The 14813-nt window shown below is 57.4% G+C and overlaps 2 protein-coding genes across 2 annotated transcripts in view; one reads left to right on the top strand and one right to left on the bottom strand.

Annotated features, from left to right (window-relative positions):
* Positions 1–6237: 6237 nt before the first annotated feature.
* On the bottom strand, positions 6238–7497 carry LOC123604012 (serine/arginine repetitive matrix protein 3-like). The gene is made up of 2 exons (XM_045489617.1): positions 6728–7497; positions 6238–6529 (listed from the first exon to the last, which is right to left on the bottom strand). Exons 1-2 carry the CDS (start codon positions 7371–7373, stop codon positions 6525–6527), a joined length of 651 nt encoding a protein of 216 aa, XP_045345573.1. The 5' UTR covers positions 7374–7497; the 3' UTR covers positions 6238–6524.
* SDK2 (sidekick cell adhesion molecule 2) overlaps positions 7485–14813 on the top strand; it is a 266290-nt gene continuing 258961 nt past the window's right edge. The window contains 1 exon segment of the mRNA XM_045489616.1: positions 7485–8204. Within this exon segment, the coding sequence (XP_045345572.1) occupies positions 8141–8204 (64 nt within the window). The 5' untranslated portion in view covers positions 7485–8140.

The raw sequence follows: 14813 nt of genomic DNA, 5'->3' as shown, positions 1-14813 counted from the left end.
CGCCTGCTCCTGCACTGAGAAGCAAGAGTGGGAAGGACAGGTGATCTTGTTCTTTGGGATCAACTTGAGGGGAAATTCGGAGTTCAGTTAAGAAAGGGACGCAAACTTCAAGCGGCAAAGAAATTGCTTTAGGGTAAAGGAAATGCATTCCCATTAGGGAAGGGAGTTCTACAGACTGCACTAAAAAACCAAGTTGTAGAGAGATTGATTTGCCCGGGACGAGGGGGGTGGTACAATGATATGTGGAATGAGACAGCAAGAACAGCATAGCCCTGGGGAAGGCAGTGAGGGTCACTCAGGGTGAAGGAAACAGGGGATTCCAGGGAACGCTTGAACTTTTTAAGTTTGTGAGAATCATGGGGATTTATCCCTGAATAGCATACAAGATAAAGGTAAAAGAAAAGGAAAAGAAATCCAGCCTCAATGTCCCCAACAACATTTCCTGGTTGTGTTGATGGGGAGTGGTTGCTAGGAGGGCTTAACTGGTCAAGGGCAGACCCAGTCAGGGAAAACTTCAGCCAAGGCCTTCTGTGTGCTGGGGTCCAGTGGGGGAGAGGGAGATGCTTGATGGGGCCAAGAGCCCAACCAGCAAAGACAGGTAAGGGGAGGAGGCAGTGTGGATCAAAGCTGAGGAAGGAGCAAGTTCAGAGAGGTCTGTTAAGGCAGACAGCATGGACCTCGAGTCTGCAGGGCATAGAAAGTGGTATCGTCAACCCATGATGGTGTTTCTGTACCCATGACAAAGAATGTTTGTTGCCCGGCTCACTCCTTATATTGCATAAATTCCTGCTGGCTGCGATTTTTGGCCAGAGAGAAGTCAGGTGATGGGAAGCTAGGATCATCTCACATCTCTGGACTGCTGCCTTCAGAGAGCTTTGGACAAGCATAGAAGGGCAGGCTGATACTCATACCTGCAAGTTAATGGTCTGAACAGACCTGAACAGGGTGCACGATGTCAGCATCCCAAAGTCTAAGACATGCATGGGACTCCTTGCCTTCATTTGCTTCTAGAGCAAGAGTTAGCAAACTCTTTCTGGAAAGAGTCAGATAGCGAATATTTAAGATCTCTCCGATGCCACATCCCAGCTCTCTGCCACTCTCGCATTTTCCCTTCTGAAAAAAAAATGCCTCTATCCTATCCCAAGCACGGGTAGACTTTGGTCTTAGAATGTAAATTGAATCACATTTTATTTGCAGGCTTTTCAGAAGTCTGTACTGTAAACTTTTATAGAGTCCTTTCAGAAACCAAGTAAGCAGGACTAACTGCACCATAGCACACCTTAGAATATTAATTGCACAGGGGCTCCTGAGTAGCTCAGTAGGTTAAGCACTGGGCTCTTGATTATGGGTCAGGTCACGATCTCACGGTTTGTGGGTTCCAGCCCTGCGTTGGGCTCTGTACTGATAGTACGCAGCCTATTTGGGGTTCTCTCTCTCCCTCTCTCTCTGTCCTTCGTCTGCTTGCATGCTCACTCTCTCTCGCTCTCTCTTTCTGAAAATAAATAAACTTAAAAAAAGAATATTAATCGCATAGTTGATGAGAAGTACCCTCATGCCCAAAACTCATGCTACCTTCCAACTTAGTTCTTGCAAAACCTTACTTCTTAGAAGTCAAATGAATCTATGTGTTTGTATCTGTTACAGATACTAGTCAGGGATTGGGTTAATCTTCGGGAAGTAGTGAATGTTTGCTGTAAATATAAACATCAGAAAATACACATTTAAGGTGTAAATGGCTTAATTTGCAAGGTCAGGAGAAGTAAAGACACAGTAATGAAATTGAAAGGCTGTCCATGCTTCATACACATTTTCCTGTTGTTTTGATCTCAATGAACATAGATCACCACTCAATCTCGTTTTGATAATCTTATATGCACAGAGCAAAACAGGCAAAGATCCCTGCCTTCAAGGTGCTTCCATTTGAGTGGGGAAAGATGGGTAATAAATAAACTAACACATAAAATCAGTACTTCATCAGACAGGGTAAGTGTTAAAGAGAAACACGTAGGACACCAGGGAGAGAGAGAGAGAGAGAGACAGAGGGAGAGAGTATGCGTGTGCATGCATGGGTGTACATGTGGTTTGTGAATGAAGGAAGGGCATTGCCGGCCAGGGGATCAGCAGGGCTGTGTGGGGCATCGCTGTGAAACAACCAGCTGAGTGTGGCTGATGTGGACGGTGCCCAGTCAAAGGTACGAGCCCTTTTAATTGTGAGATCTTGCCTTCCACGGCTCTGAAAGGCAGATCCACCGTTTCCTCTTAAACCGAGCAGGTGAAGTACACCCTGCCCAGGTTAAGAGTTCACCACTCTACGATTTTGAATGGCCCTAAATGATTCTAAATCTTTGTCCAATGTAGAGGTCGATGTCCTGCCCCCCCCCCCAGAGGGGGGGCTTCTCCATGGTGTTTTTATTGTAGGCACAATAAAGACATGAGTGAGTAAAATGTGTGCTGGTTTCATTTCTGAAACTACCACAGAGTACGCCTTTTGCCCCCAACCAACTTCCTCCTTCCTGGACCTGCCGGCAGTGTGTGTTTACAGCGCCCTCTCCTGGCTGGCATTAGCACCACGCTGCTCCACCAGATTTGGCCGCAGCTCAGGGTGACTGAAACTGGCCCAGTTATAAAACATGCCTATGTTTCCTTGTGTGTTCCCTTTCTTCCCCAGCCTAGGCTACATTTAGCAACTTTATTGTTTAAAAATGCTGTCTCCTGTGGTCTGTTAACCTCTATTCTCTCCAGCTTGCATCTGGCTGCCGACCAGCAAGCCGCTGCGTGTTTCTGTGCCAGGATTGGTGGGTTTATGCCCCCATCCCTCTGTGCCCCCTTCCTCCTTTCCTGGAGAACTGGTGGGCGCAAGTAGGGAGGAGCATGGCATTTGGAACCCCAGATCCCAGGGAGGTCAGGAGCTGAATGCAGGGTGGCTCTGACCTTGGCCCAGAGGAGCTGAAGTTGCAGACTGCCCCCCAGCCCAGCCCTGGGCGTGTCTTGTATTCTTAGGCTCTTCCTCCCAAAGAAATAAAAGTAAATTATCACGGGGAATTGAGGATGGGGGGGAGGGGAGCCTGGATTGGGGGCTACTGCTGGCTGAATCGTGTCCGAATTCACACGCTGAAGCCCTCTTCACCCGCCCCTCCAAGTGTGACAGTATTGGAGATGGGGTCACTGGGAGTAACTGGGTTTAGATGAGGCCATAAGGGTGGTGCCTTTATGATGGGAGTAGGGTCCTCATAAGAAGGGAAGAGATAGCTCGGGTCTCTCTCTCTCTCTCTTTCTCTCTCACCATCTACCAGCCATCAAAGAGAGGCTTCACTGAGAGCCAAATAGGCCAGCACCTTGATCTTGGACTTCCCGGCCTCCAGAGCCGCGAGGAATAAATTTCCGTTGTGCGAGCCCCCAGGACGCGGGGTTTTGGTATGGCAGCCCGAGCCGACTCAGAGGGGGACACAGGGCCTCTCTCTTTTCCAATGGAGATTAATAAACCACTTCTATCCATTCAAGTCCTTCCCTCTCTCCATCTTCAAAACAGAACAAAATGAAAAAAGAATGCTATTAATTATTTACCGGAAGCCGTGTTTCGAGGCAATTAGTAGCCTGCGTTCCCCTCAGGTACCACAGGGCCAGCACTGCTGAAAGTCCCCGCTCAGGGTGGGGGCGGGGGTGGGGTGGGGAGGTTGCTCCTGCCCAGGCCCCTCCTCAGCAACTCTGAGACTGGCCTGGCATGAGGTTCTGGGAAGGGTGAGGAACGGAGGGAGGCACGGGCATGGGACCTATTTGTGCCCTGAAACCCCATAATTTAAAGACCACTTCCCCACCAGACTCTCCTCTGTGTACTCTTTTTTTTTTTTTTAAGTTTCTTTACTTATTTTGAGAGAGAGAGAGAGAGAGAGCAGGGGAGGGGCAGAGAGAGAGAGAATCCCAAGCAGGCTCCATGCTATCAGTCCAGAGCCGGACATGGGGCTCGAACTCACGAACTGTGAAAGCATGACCTGAGCCAAAATCAAGAGTCAGATGCTCAACCAACGGACTGAGCCACCCAGGCACCCCTCCTCTGACCGCTCTTTCATTTTCTTCCAGGCAGAGCTGTGTCCGATGCTTTTCCCCTGTTCTTGGTGCCCACCCTTCCTGCAAAATAACCACAGGGATGGGCTTCTGGGCTGAGGGTGGCACCCAGTACAGCTTGGGAAGCGGGGAACAGAAGAGGAGGGGGGAGGAGGGAGGTATGGGGAGGGGGCGGACACGGTGCCTCTCCCCTCCCCGGCATCACCGCTGCCTCCCTGGTCCCGGCTGGTGGAGGATGGGCCCCACCCTGCACTTGAACATGCTGTTCTAGTTGTCGTTAAGTTGTCGTTAAGTTGTCGTTACGTTTGAGATGGAAAATAGGAAAAAAATATACAAAATATACAATAATCGTGATGTCACACCATCCACTTGAAAGGGAGCCAGCAGAGCAACCCAGGCCTTCCCTTCTGTTTTGGAGTGAATTGTGTGACTTTTGCTGCCGTGCTCTCCACCCCCCCCCCCCCCCCCATTCACAGAATGAAATGTATGCAGAGAGGCTTTTAATGATACAGAGCCTTCTACAAAGTGCTGGCCTTGGTGGTGGAGGGAGACGGGATATAAATGAAGTTTATATGTTATAAAGTGTCCCGAGTTTTCCAGGGGGAGCCAAGCACACAGACTCAGATTGGAAGGGGCAGGACTGCAACGAGGGAAGCAGAGTGGAGCCTGGGAAAGCCGAGCAGCCCCTCGTGATGTGGCACCCACTGTAACTGCATGGTTTGCGACCTCTAATTACACCGCTGGTGGCAAGAATGAGGTCATGGTGTCTTCGAGTGGCTTTCCCGGTAACGAGCCCTTCTCAAAGGGGCAGGCTCCCTGCTTAGCCTCCTCCTGGGCCAGCAAAACTCCAGTAAGAAGCAAAATCAGAGAGTTCCCTTCCTGTGTGTGTGTGTGTGTGTGTGTGTGTGTGTGTGTGTGTGTGTGGCTGAGGCCAGACGGAGCCCTTGAGTCCCCTCCCCATCCCCAGATGGCTGGAGACAGAGATTTGAGATTTGCTGGAGCAGCCACCGATAGGGTACCCATGCCCCCCATGCCCTCTACTCTCTACCATGCCTGAGATTTCCAACCCCAGAGGAAAACTCCCCCACCTCAGCCCCTGGGTGGTGCCCTGCCCTGGCCTTTGGCGGTGGACTCCCAGGAAAAAGTGCATGGTTATGCAACTATGTCTCTTCTCACAGAGAGCAATGCTGTTTCAGAGCCCCAGGAACATCCAGTGCAGGCCAACTCCTGGCTGCTGGAAGTCTGGGGCTGGACAGGAAGAGGGCAAAGCCACCAAGGTTTCTGACAATTGTGGCAGTGTGAGCTCCCACCCTCTGAGAACTGAGATAAGCCTTCCTGCTGCCTCTTTGCTGGCTGAGGAGGAGTTCCCAGCAAATCCAGCTCTCAGGCCCCCTCTGTGAGCGAGGAGTGTAACAGCACCCTGGGCTGTGCTCCACGCTCTGGGAAGGGCCTGAGCCCAAGGTTGAGGAGGTAAGAGTGTGGATACGTGAGGCCACAGCCGGGCATCCCCAAGAAGCCGGAAATGGCATGGCCACCAAGGGAAAGGAGGGTTGGCCGTACTTAGGCCCCTGTCCCCGAAGCCCTCTTGTTTACCAGTCAGCCAGCCAGAAGGGCTTCAGCCTGGGATGCGGCACAAGTCGCCCAGAGAAAAGAGTCACAAAGTGTTTGAATTAGGGGATTGGAAGGGTTGTAAAGAAGGCAGGCCAGCTTCTCGGCCATTTTCAGAAAATGCCCACGGTTCTTTTCCCACGGAGGTGAAATGAGAATCTAAAGGCAATGAAATGTTCACGGTGGGTGTGGCCGCTCCCCAGCAATCAGAAGGGGGTGCCCTCTGCGGTGGTGCAGGGCCCTAAGAAAGGACAGGCGTCAGTGAGGCACTAGGCTAGAAGAGACCACTAGGGAGAGAGGAGAAAAGTGGCCTGGTAAAAAGTGGGGGGTGTCAAGGGCTATTTGGTCTCCAGCAGGAACCCCAAGGCTCAGCAGCTCCATGCCAAGGAGCACAATCTTTCACTGGGGGCCCATGAAAATGTTTTAATTTCGTTTAAAATCAGACAAAATCAATGAACTTTTAGATTGAAGAACATGTTTTAATATGTAATATTATTATGTGTGTCTTTATGTGAAAGCAGTCTTTCCCCCTCCCCACCCCCCCCACCCCCCACCCCCAATGGAGAAAGGAGTCCAGGGAGGCAAAACCGTCTAGGGCCAGGAAAGTTTAACTCCGTCTTGCAAACCCCAACTGGCTTCTTCCACTCCTCTGGGCCACTCCTCTTCTCTGTGGCTCCCTCACCAATTTTCCGTTCTACCCCTTAGCCTGCAGAGCTCGAAAGCAAGAAAAAGAAAAGAAGGAACAAAGAATGCATACGCCTTGGCACCAACTTCACTTTCTCAGCCATCTGTAAGTCCCGGGCCTCCCTTTTGTCTTGCTCTGGGCCCTGAGCGTTTCCAGACTCTTCGAAAGCCTAACCTGGGAGGGGAAACTGGAATCAACCCGTTGACCGACCCCCTCTTTCCAACACACCCTCCACCCCTGTCACGGGAAGGGTGGTGGGGGTTCCGGGCTGTGGGCGAGACTGGGAATCCGATGAAGCCTCCGAGAGAGGGGTGCGGGGCCGGGGCCGGAAGGACAAGCCGGCCGAGGGGTGGGGAGGGGCTCGGTGCGCACCTCTCCCCCGCCAGGCGCGGGGTTGTCCTCGCTGCCCTCCGGCGGGTCCCGCGGCCGCGCTGACGGACCGCGGGTCTGCGGGGCTCGCTCCCGGGCCTGGCTCGGGGCCGTCGCCGCCGCCGCCGCCACCCCCCTCCCCGCGCGCAGGCTGTCTCCAGTCGCGGCCACGGGGTAGCGCTCGGCCCCCCTCTCCGCGTCTCCGTCTCCGCCTCCGCCTCCGCCGCGCTCGTCCCCGGCTCACGCGGCCCCCGCAGCTCCCGCTCGGCGCAGGCAGGAGCGGCTCTCCGGACGCCGAGCCCGGGAAGCGGAGGGCGGCGGGCTCGGCGAGCGGCGGCGGCTGCGGAGGCGGGCGGCGAGCGGCGGCGGCGCGGCCGAGGCGCCGGGGCGGGCGCGGCGGCCGCTGCTCCTCGGGCCCGGGCGGGCCGGCGAGCGCCGGGCGTCCGAGGAGGCGCCGCGCCCCCGGAGCCGGGGCTGCCCGCCGGGCTCTCCGTGCGTCTCGCCGAGAGCCCCGGCCAGCGCGCGGCGGAGGGCAGCGCCGCGGGGCTCCGTCCCCGGCCGGCAGGAGGCTCCGCGCCCGGGCGCCGGCGACAGCCCGGGCCGCCGAGCCCAGCAGCCGTCCCCGCCGCCCCGCAGCCGGCGCGGACATGGGCGCGCGGGGCTGCGCGCCGGGCCGCGGGACCCGCAAAGTTTGCTAGCCCGCTGGGCGCGGAGCCGAGGGCGCGCCCGGGCCCGGCGCCGCCGGGAGGGACCGAGCGTCCGCGGATTGGGCGCCAGGGCGGTGGAGCCGAGAGGGGCGGCTCGGCCCCGCCAGATGCCGCCTGCAAAGTTAGAGAGAAGAAAACTTCAGCTCCGGGGAGGTTCGGACCGCTATGCTAACCGCGCCCCCCGAAACCGGAGCCCCTGAAAGACGCCCCGCGCCCGCGTCTCCCGCCGCGCTCGCCTCCCGCCCGGCCCCGGGGGCCCGGCGCCTGGAACGGCCGTGACTGCGTCCGCCCGGAGAACCCAACCAGGGGGCGGGGAGGGGGCGGGGGGCGGGCAACGTGGCCACGGGAGGAAGTTTCCTGAAGTTGCCGGTTCATTCCGGAGCCCGGCCCGCGACCCGGCGGCATCGCGGAGGCCGCCCCGCCTGGGAGAAGTCGGAGTTGGGGCGCTAGAGGAGGGAGCAGCCCCGAATCCGAGAGCGGGCTTTTCCCCTTTCTCTTTGCTCGCCCCTCGCCTTCCGGGCGCGCCTCCGGGTTCGGACTTGGACAGCAGGCGAGAAGGAAGGGGTCGCCAGCGCTGCCCCTCCCGGGCATCTACCAGCCCCGGGCCGGGGCCGCGTGGACAGTCTCCCCGGACGAAGCCGCGGGGTCCCAGGCCCCCACCCAGGATTATAAAACAGTGCGGAGGACCCCCCACCCGAGGCTGGTCATCATGTGGGGGCTGCTGGTCTGGACTCTGCTGGCCCTTCACCGGATCCGCGCGACCGGAGCCCAAGGTACGGAGGGCCACCCCCACGTGGGGTTGGGGAGGGTGCTGGAGGAGGGGGAGGGTGGCGGGGACTCGCTGGCCTCTCGGGGGCCTCCTGGACACCGGGCTTAGTCTGGGCAGAGCCCTCTCCAGGGAGTTTCAGGATCCCCTCCTCGAGTTTTGGGGGCTCTCTTTCGGGGGTGGGGCCGTCTTTCTGAGACTTGTGGCTTCCAGAGGAGGGAAGATGGGGGGTCCGTGTTGGGAGGCGTCGTCCGGGGTGAGGCGAGGGGTAGCGACCCCCGCCCACCTCGGGTGCCCTCGGGCCGGCGTGGGAGGGGCGCACGGTTCGGTGCCGGCCGCGGCACCCGCCTCTCCCGAGCTCCTCAGGCCGGGCTCCGGGTCCCCGCTCGGCGTCCGCGGGAAGGGCCCCGCCGGGCACGCGCTGGCCGCCCCGCGGCGAGGGAGCCGGGCGGGAGGGCGGCGGGCGGGAGCCCGAGTCGGGCGCCGGGAGCCGGGTTGGTGGCCCCGGGAGGGCAGTTGCCGGGCCTGGCCACATACGGGAGCCCGCGCCCGGCTGGGGCCGCCGCTGGGGCCGGGGGTGCTCGGCGGGGCGGGCCTGGAGCCGATGTCGCGCGTGCGGCCCGGACCCAACGGGGGGTGGTGCCCGGGGAGGGTCTGGGGCGTCTCCCCTCCCACCCCCAGACACACGCAGCCTCCTGCCTGTCCCTCCCGCTCCACCGGCCGCTCCTGTCTCTGACCTGTAGCTGCCTGGATGGAGCAGCCTCGCGGTGGAGAAGAGCTGCTTTGGGGTGGGAGCGTTAGGAGAGATGAGGAGGCGTGATCCGGGCTGCCCCCCTCCAGAGGGCAGATGCCCAGACATCCCCCCCTCCGCCCCCCAGCCCTTGGGCAGGTCCCAGCGGGGGAGGGCGGCCGCACCGGTGCTTCCTTGCCTTTGGGGTTCGCGGATCCAGACAGTGGTGCCAGCGGTGTCCGAGCGGCGCCTGCTGGGGGCGGAAGGAGACGAAGCCTGGGCTGAGCTTCAGGACTCGCGGGGCCTGGCTTCCCTCTTCCAGGCTCGGGAGGGTGCCTGGACCCACCCGGGGGCGCCGACATATGGAGGCTGCTTCTCAGAAGGGCCCCACCCCAGCCCTGGGGTCGTCTAGCGGGGTGGGTGAAGGGACCCCACTGCGCCCAGCGTCAGGCAGTTCAGGGAGCCCGGATCAAAGAGATGAGAATAATCAGCTCTCACTCACAGGGTTGAGGGGAGGATTTTACAAGGTAATTTACGTTAAAGCACTTAGAAATTTTGTAAGGGGCCCTGTAAATGTAAGGTAATAAAAGTTATTATTAGTTTTACGATCATCATAAAATCTTCCAGCAGGCAGGGACCTTAGAGGTCGGCTTACTCTAGCAACCATTTAACAGAGAGGAAAACTGAGGTCCAGGGGGCGTTAAATGAGTTGCCGCTGGGTGTTCTGGGGGCAGAGTCAGGGACCAGGTGTGTTCTGGGCCCTTCTATCCCTGGAACCAGGACCATCGGCAGCTGGAGTGGGTTTGCTAGGGCAGGGCCTTTCTTTTAAGGGTTCCAGGAGGACCTCGAGGCTGGCAGAATCGGGACAGGGTGTAGCTTGCCCGGGGGCACCTCACAGGTCTGCTCTGAGATGCCCGTGGGTCAACTAGCTTGAAAGCCAGGAGACTGGGAGGGCTCTGGGGGTGTCAGCCCCCATCTGGAGGCATCTGACTTCATTGCTGTCTGGACTCCCACAGTGGCATGATTTCTGTGTGGCAGGTGGGCTCCCGAGTTCCCACCCATCCAGGCCCAGGCCCAGGCCCATCAGGAGTCCCCAGGGCACCTGAAGGCCCTTCCTTCTGGGTCATCAAGCGTCTTTATGTCCCAGCCAACACTGTCCCATCCACCTGAGGCCAAGATCCCCTGGTCCAGTGGAAGTTAAGGCCGGGCCACCTCCTGTCTCTGTCCTCCTGCTAAGGGGCTTGCCCTGTCAGAATCGCTGAAGGTCTCTGATTGATTCCCCCTCTCTCTGGTTCTCTTGTTTGCTGCCTTTTTGAGTGAGGCTGCCTGGGTCCCCTGCTGCTCCCTTTGTGTTCTCTGGCTCTGAGAGAGTGTTTTCCAGAGTCCATGGGTACTCCCCATTTGTCTCCTGGCGGGAGACAAACTGTGCAAAGGATTGTGGGAACTTGGTGTCGGCCTGACTTGGGGGCAGTGCTGTGTTGTATGTAGGGGCCCGGGGTTGGGGGGGGGGGCGGGCAGGGGCAGGCCACGGGGCTGCGGGGTCCTTTCCTGTCTGCTTTGGGATTAGAGAGTGGCGTTTCTCCTTAGCTTCTCTTTTGAGTTTGAGGCCATGCCCTTCACCCTTTGGGGTACTTGAAGCCACGCCACTGTCTATGGCTTCTGAGCCCCTTCAGCCCTGTTCTCCAGTCATGACAGAATGAGGGACCAGGCCGTGTACCTCTCACGCTGGCCGCCGCTGGATTTTATCTAGACTTACGTTGGTGTTTTTCGGCTGCCGGACCTGGGCCACATCACCCGCTTATACTGAAAGCCATTCGACCATTTCCCCCGAACGTCAATGTCAAGCCAGTTCGTATGCTTTTCCTCAACTAAGTGCAGTGATGTTGTAGAAAGAGGGATTCGAGGTATTTGGGGGAGCTCTCAGCAGGTGCCTGGCACTTAGGAGGTGCTCGATAAAGGGTAATTGTTGCGAGGATGATGATGGTTTTTACGTTACCAGCCAGAGGACCATGAGGAGTAGCCCTGGCCACCCACCAAAAACACCATGAATGCCTTTCCTTCCTCCAAGATGCTTCTTGTACTTCCGGCTTCTGTGGCCCCATCGTCGGCTGTGAGTGGCCCTGCGGCCGTGTTGGGCTCCACACCCACGTACTCTGACTCCAGATGCCCGGGGGAGCCTGGACGTGTGCATTGTCGCCAGCTTCTCGAGAGATTTTGCGGGTGCCACGAAAATTATTGTTGGCGCACATCCTGAGGAGGCCGAGGGGCCGGAAGGAGGGCAGTAGCAGCCCAGCCAGCCGGTCCAGAAGGTTCTTAGGAGAGCGCGGCGCCTGGGGGAGGGACAAAAGGGGCTGTGAGCTGAGGGAAGCAGGCAGCACAGACCCCTGTATGAGTGTTGGCAGGCCCAGCCTCGGAGGCTCTTGAAGGCTCCAAGGGGAGAAAGTTTAGTGCTAGGAGCTAATCACAATAAAAGGCAAACAGCACGCAAGGGAGCGGGATGAAAGTTTAATTACATGGTGTGGCTAAGCTGTAATTATTAATTACTGACAGCAAAAAATAACTTATTGATCAGGGCCTCTTGCTAATTACCACAAGGCCGAGTGTCTTGCTTGCCTGGGGCTCAGCTGGTGCGTGTCAAAGCCCCACACAGGAGTGGGCCAGGGGCGTCCCCGCTTCCCTTCATGCTCTTCTCCCAGGGCCAGAGAGGCGGCTCTCTGCCCTGCATCCCTGTCTCCCTTGCCCCGTGCGCCCCTTAGCTTCAGCTGGGGAGTCTGGAACATTCTGACTGTGGCCAGATGGGTGACACAGTTTGGTGTTTCTACTGGCTGCAGGGTTTCGCCCCTGCGTGGGAAGAGCAGCTCGGGACCCCTACCCAGAGGCTGAATCATGCTGGCAGCCCGACACCTGCCTCAGAAACCCTTCCTTTCGTGCGTGTGTTCGGCAAATAGTTATCGACCGCTCTCTCCCTTATGTCCTCTACTGGAAGGCCAGAGTAGGGGCCAGGAACCTGGTTCCATCAGGGAAGGGCGGCTGGGAAAGAGGCCAAATCCTTTACAGCAGTTCTCTGTTTAAACAGTGCCTGAACGGCCGACTTTACAATGATGTGTTAAACTGCATATTGGTATGCATTTGACTTTGTACCACAGGACACAGTTGGGCTGTAAGTTAAGCGGTAAGGGAGAATGAACTTGTTGTCTGTCCTGAGGACTAGAATGAAAGGACGCTGGACTTGAAAGAAACGAAAAGCCATCCAGCGTTGTTCTTTGCCCATAAGCCTGGGACAAGTGGCCATGTGGTGTCTGCTTGTATACCCCTGGTGATGGGGGACTCACTGTCTTACGAAACAAGCAGGTTGTAAGACCGTGTCCCCGTGGCTGGTTATCCTGGGATTTGGCTGTGGTTGAAGAAGTCATCTGATTGGCTGGAACACCTCCTCCCCGATCCTTCTGACTCCTCGCGCCTCGGGGAGTCAGGAGACTGAGCTGGAATTGATGTTGGGTGTTACAGTGCTGCCTGTGGCTTTTCCACCCTGGCTCCCCCTGGAGCACACTGCCACAGACGGACCTCGAGCTGCCTAAAGCGGTGGGAATTAGTCATCATAATTCAGGGCTTTGGGATGCCAATAGCAACAAATGGGCCAGGAGTGACTGCCGGCAGCAGCCTCACTGCCTGTAATGGAAAAGAAAACAAACCGGATGTTGAGACATCCTGGTGCTCCTCGTGGCTGCCCCCTCTGCTGTCCACACGCTGGGCAGAGGGCAGGGCCAGGGAGCAGTGTCAGTGTCCAGCAAGGGGCCACCCGGGGCTGCTCAGGGTCCTGATGTGGGGGGTGGGGGTGGGTTGCACAGCTGGTCTCATCGGTCTCCCCAGCCAGGTGTCTGGTCCAGAAAGCCCTTCCCTGAGCCCAGGGAGCCCTGCGGAGGCCCCTCTCCAGGTTTGGGCACCGACATGGTGCAGGGCTCCCGGCCTCTACCTGCACCACTGAATGGCCCAGAGCTGAGACTCTTCTCATCTGTAAATGTTAAAGATCACTATGGCTGCCTCGTAGGGGGGTTTTTTGTTTGTTTTTTTGTTTTTGGGTGTTAAATGAGATGATCCTAATCACCGTAAACTGCTCTGAGTAACTGATAAGTGCTTATAACGCACTGGCCACAAGGCTGGGAGGATGTCACAGCCCACACCTCCTGCCTCCTGCCTCCTCTCCAACATCTCCACCCACTCTGCCCACCGCACTGACCACCTCCCTGTTCCTGGAACTGCCCAGTCTGTCTCTGGACCCCCACCTGGCATCTGAAGGTCCTGCTGTCCCTGCGGTCATGCCCAGTCCTCCCAGATGTCTGCAAGGCTGACTCCTTGTTTCCTTCAAGACTTTCCCCTAATGTCCCTCATCTGTCCCTAAGCCCCTGAAAACATGTCACCTCCAAGAACGAACTTCTTCCCCTGCTTTACCTTCTCCATGGCACTCAGCTTCACCTGGCATATATTGACTTGTCTATTTATTTAGTGTTGGCCTCTCGTAGGGGCGGGAGCTTTATTTTTATCCACTGCTGTATCCCTGGTCACTTCGGGCAGTGCCTACCGTGGAGAATGAGGTCGAGGAATATGAATGAGTGAATGAAGAATGAATGAATGAATGAATGAATGAACCCTTAGCTAAGGAATCTTTTGTCATCAGCCTGTCCCTCCTTCTCCCTCTTCCTCTCTGACCAGGCACCCACTCTGATGGGCTCCTCGGTACATCACATAAGCCACCTGCCGTGAAGCCCTCGTTACGCTGAGCCAATCACCCCAAGGATGGGAGCCCTGTCCTCCAGAGATTCCGGCCCAGGCTTACGCAGAATGGGGTAGTGTTGCTGTTGAGCCCAGAACCCCTGCTCAGACTCTCTCACCTTCACTCCCAGCTCTTCCTGCCTCTGGCCCTACAGCTGCTTCTGGCAGTCCGGCCTCTGGATTGCGTGACCCCTGGGTTCTTCTTGAGTGCCTACTGGCTGAACTGCACCTGTATGAAATTGGGAGGACACCTAGGGGGTTTGGGGAGTAAGGCCCATCCGTGCTTTGGAGGCTCCCTTTGAAATACATAAGAGAGAAGAAGTCGTGGCATCCGCAATTAAATGCTATAGCCCAGCTCGCTTCACCTTGCAGCCCATTGGCCGGAACTGATCACATGGTCCCGCCCAGTGGCAAGGGGGTGGGAAGCGCAGGCTTCCTTCCTCGTGCTGGGAAAAGAGAGGCGCGCTGGTGATTTCCAGTGTTCCTCCGTAACCGCAGAGAGGATTCTGTGGTCTCCAGAAGTGCACTGCATACAGAATTACTTTACTCCTGCCGGGGTCATCCGGGCAAGTTAGCCCCAGTCTGGTGCGATTACTTCCCCGGTTTGGGTTTTTTTTCCTTGAGCTGTTGAGAAGGGCGGTCCTTGCCTTGGAATTGGGGCGACCTCTGGGTGCAGGCTCCATCGCTTTGCGCTACCCCCGGGCCACTTTGGATTCGGTCGCTTACATCCCATCCCCGTTTTTCTCGTACATCGGTCGTGCCAGGGGAGGAGCCTGGCGGGGAGCGCAGGACCTGAGGCGAGCGGAGCCCTCCATGGAGCCTGGCCTGTGGCAGGGGCTCAGCCGGCTCACGCAGCCAGCTGTGCCTCTGCGTTGGCCCTTCCACATGGTCTCGAGATGGGATCTCAGGTGGCACGGAGTTCTCGGATTTCCCCCTGGGCATCTCTGCCCGCATCTTCTTTTTCGGCTTGTGTTTCTCCCCCAGTTTTGAACGCTCTGGTCTTTTCTCCCCGTCCTAAGATCACCAGGGAGGAGGCACAGTCATATTTGGTGTGCAGTTCTAGGTATTAGACAGCGTTAGGGGAAGTGTCACCGTTACCTCTGCCCTCCCTTGACT

The sequence above is a fragment of the Leopardus geoffroyi genome, chromosome E1 (assembly GCF_018350155.1).
Source record: "Leopardus geoffroyi isolate Oge1 chromosome E1, O.geoffroyi_Oge1_pat1.0, whole genome shotgun sequence".
Classification (NCBI taxonomy): Eukaryota; Metazoa; Chordata; class Mammalia; order Carnivora; family Felidae; genus Leopardus; species Leopardus geoffroyi.
This window is presented reverse-complemented; position numbering and strand designations above follow the sequence as displayed.

Bases quoted from the DNA above. Each gene is read 5' to 3' on its own strand.
- LOC123604012 (XM_045489617.1), bottom strand. From the start codon at position 7,373: ATGTCCGCGCCGGCTGCGGGGCGGCGGGGACGGCTGCTGGGCTCGGCG.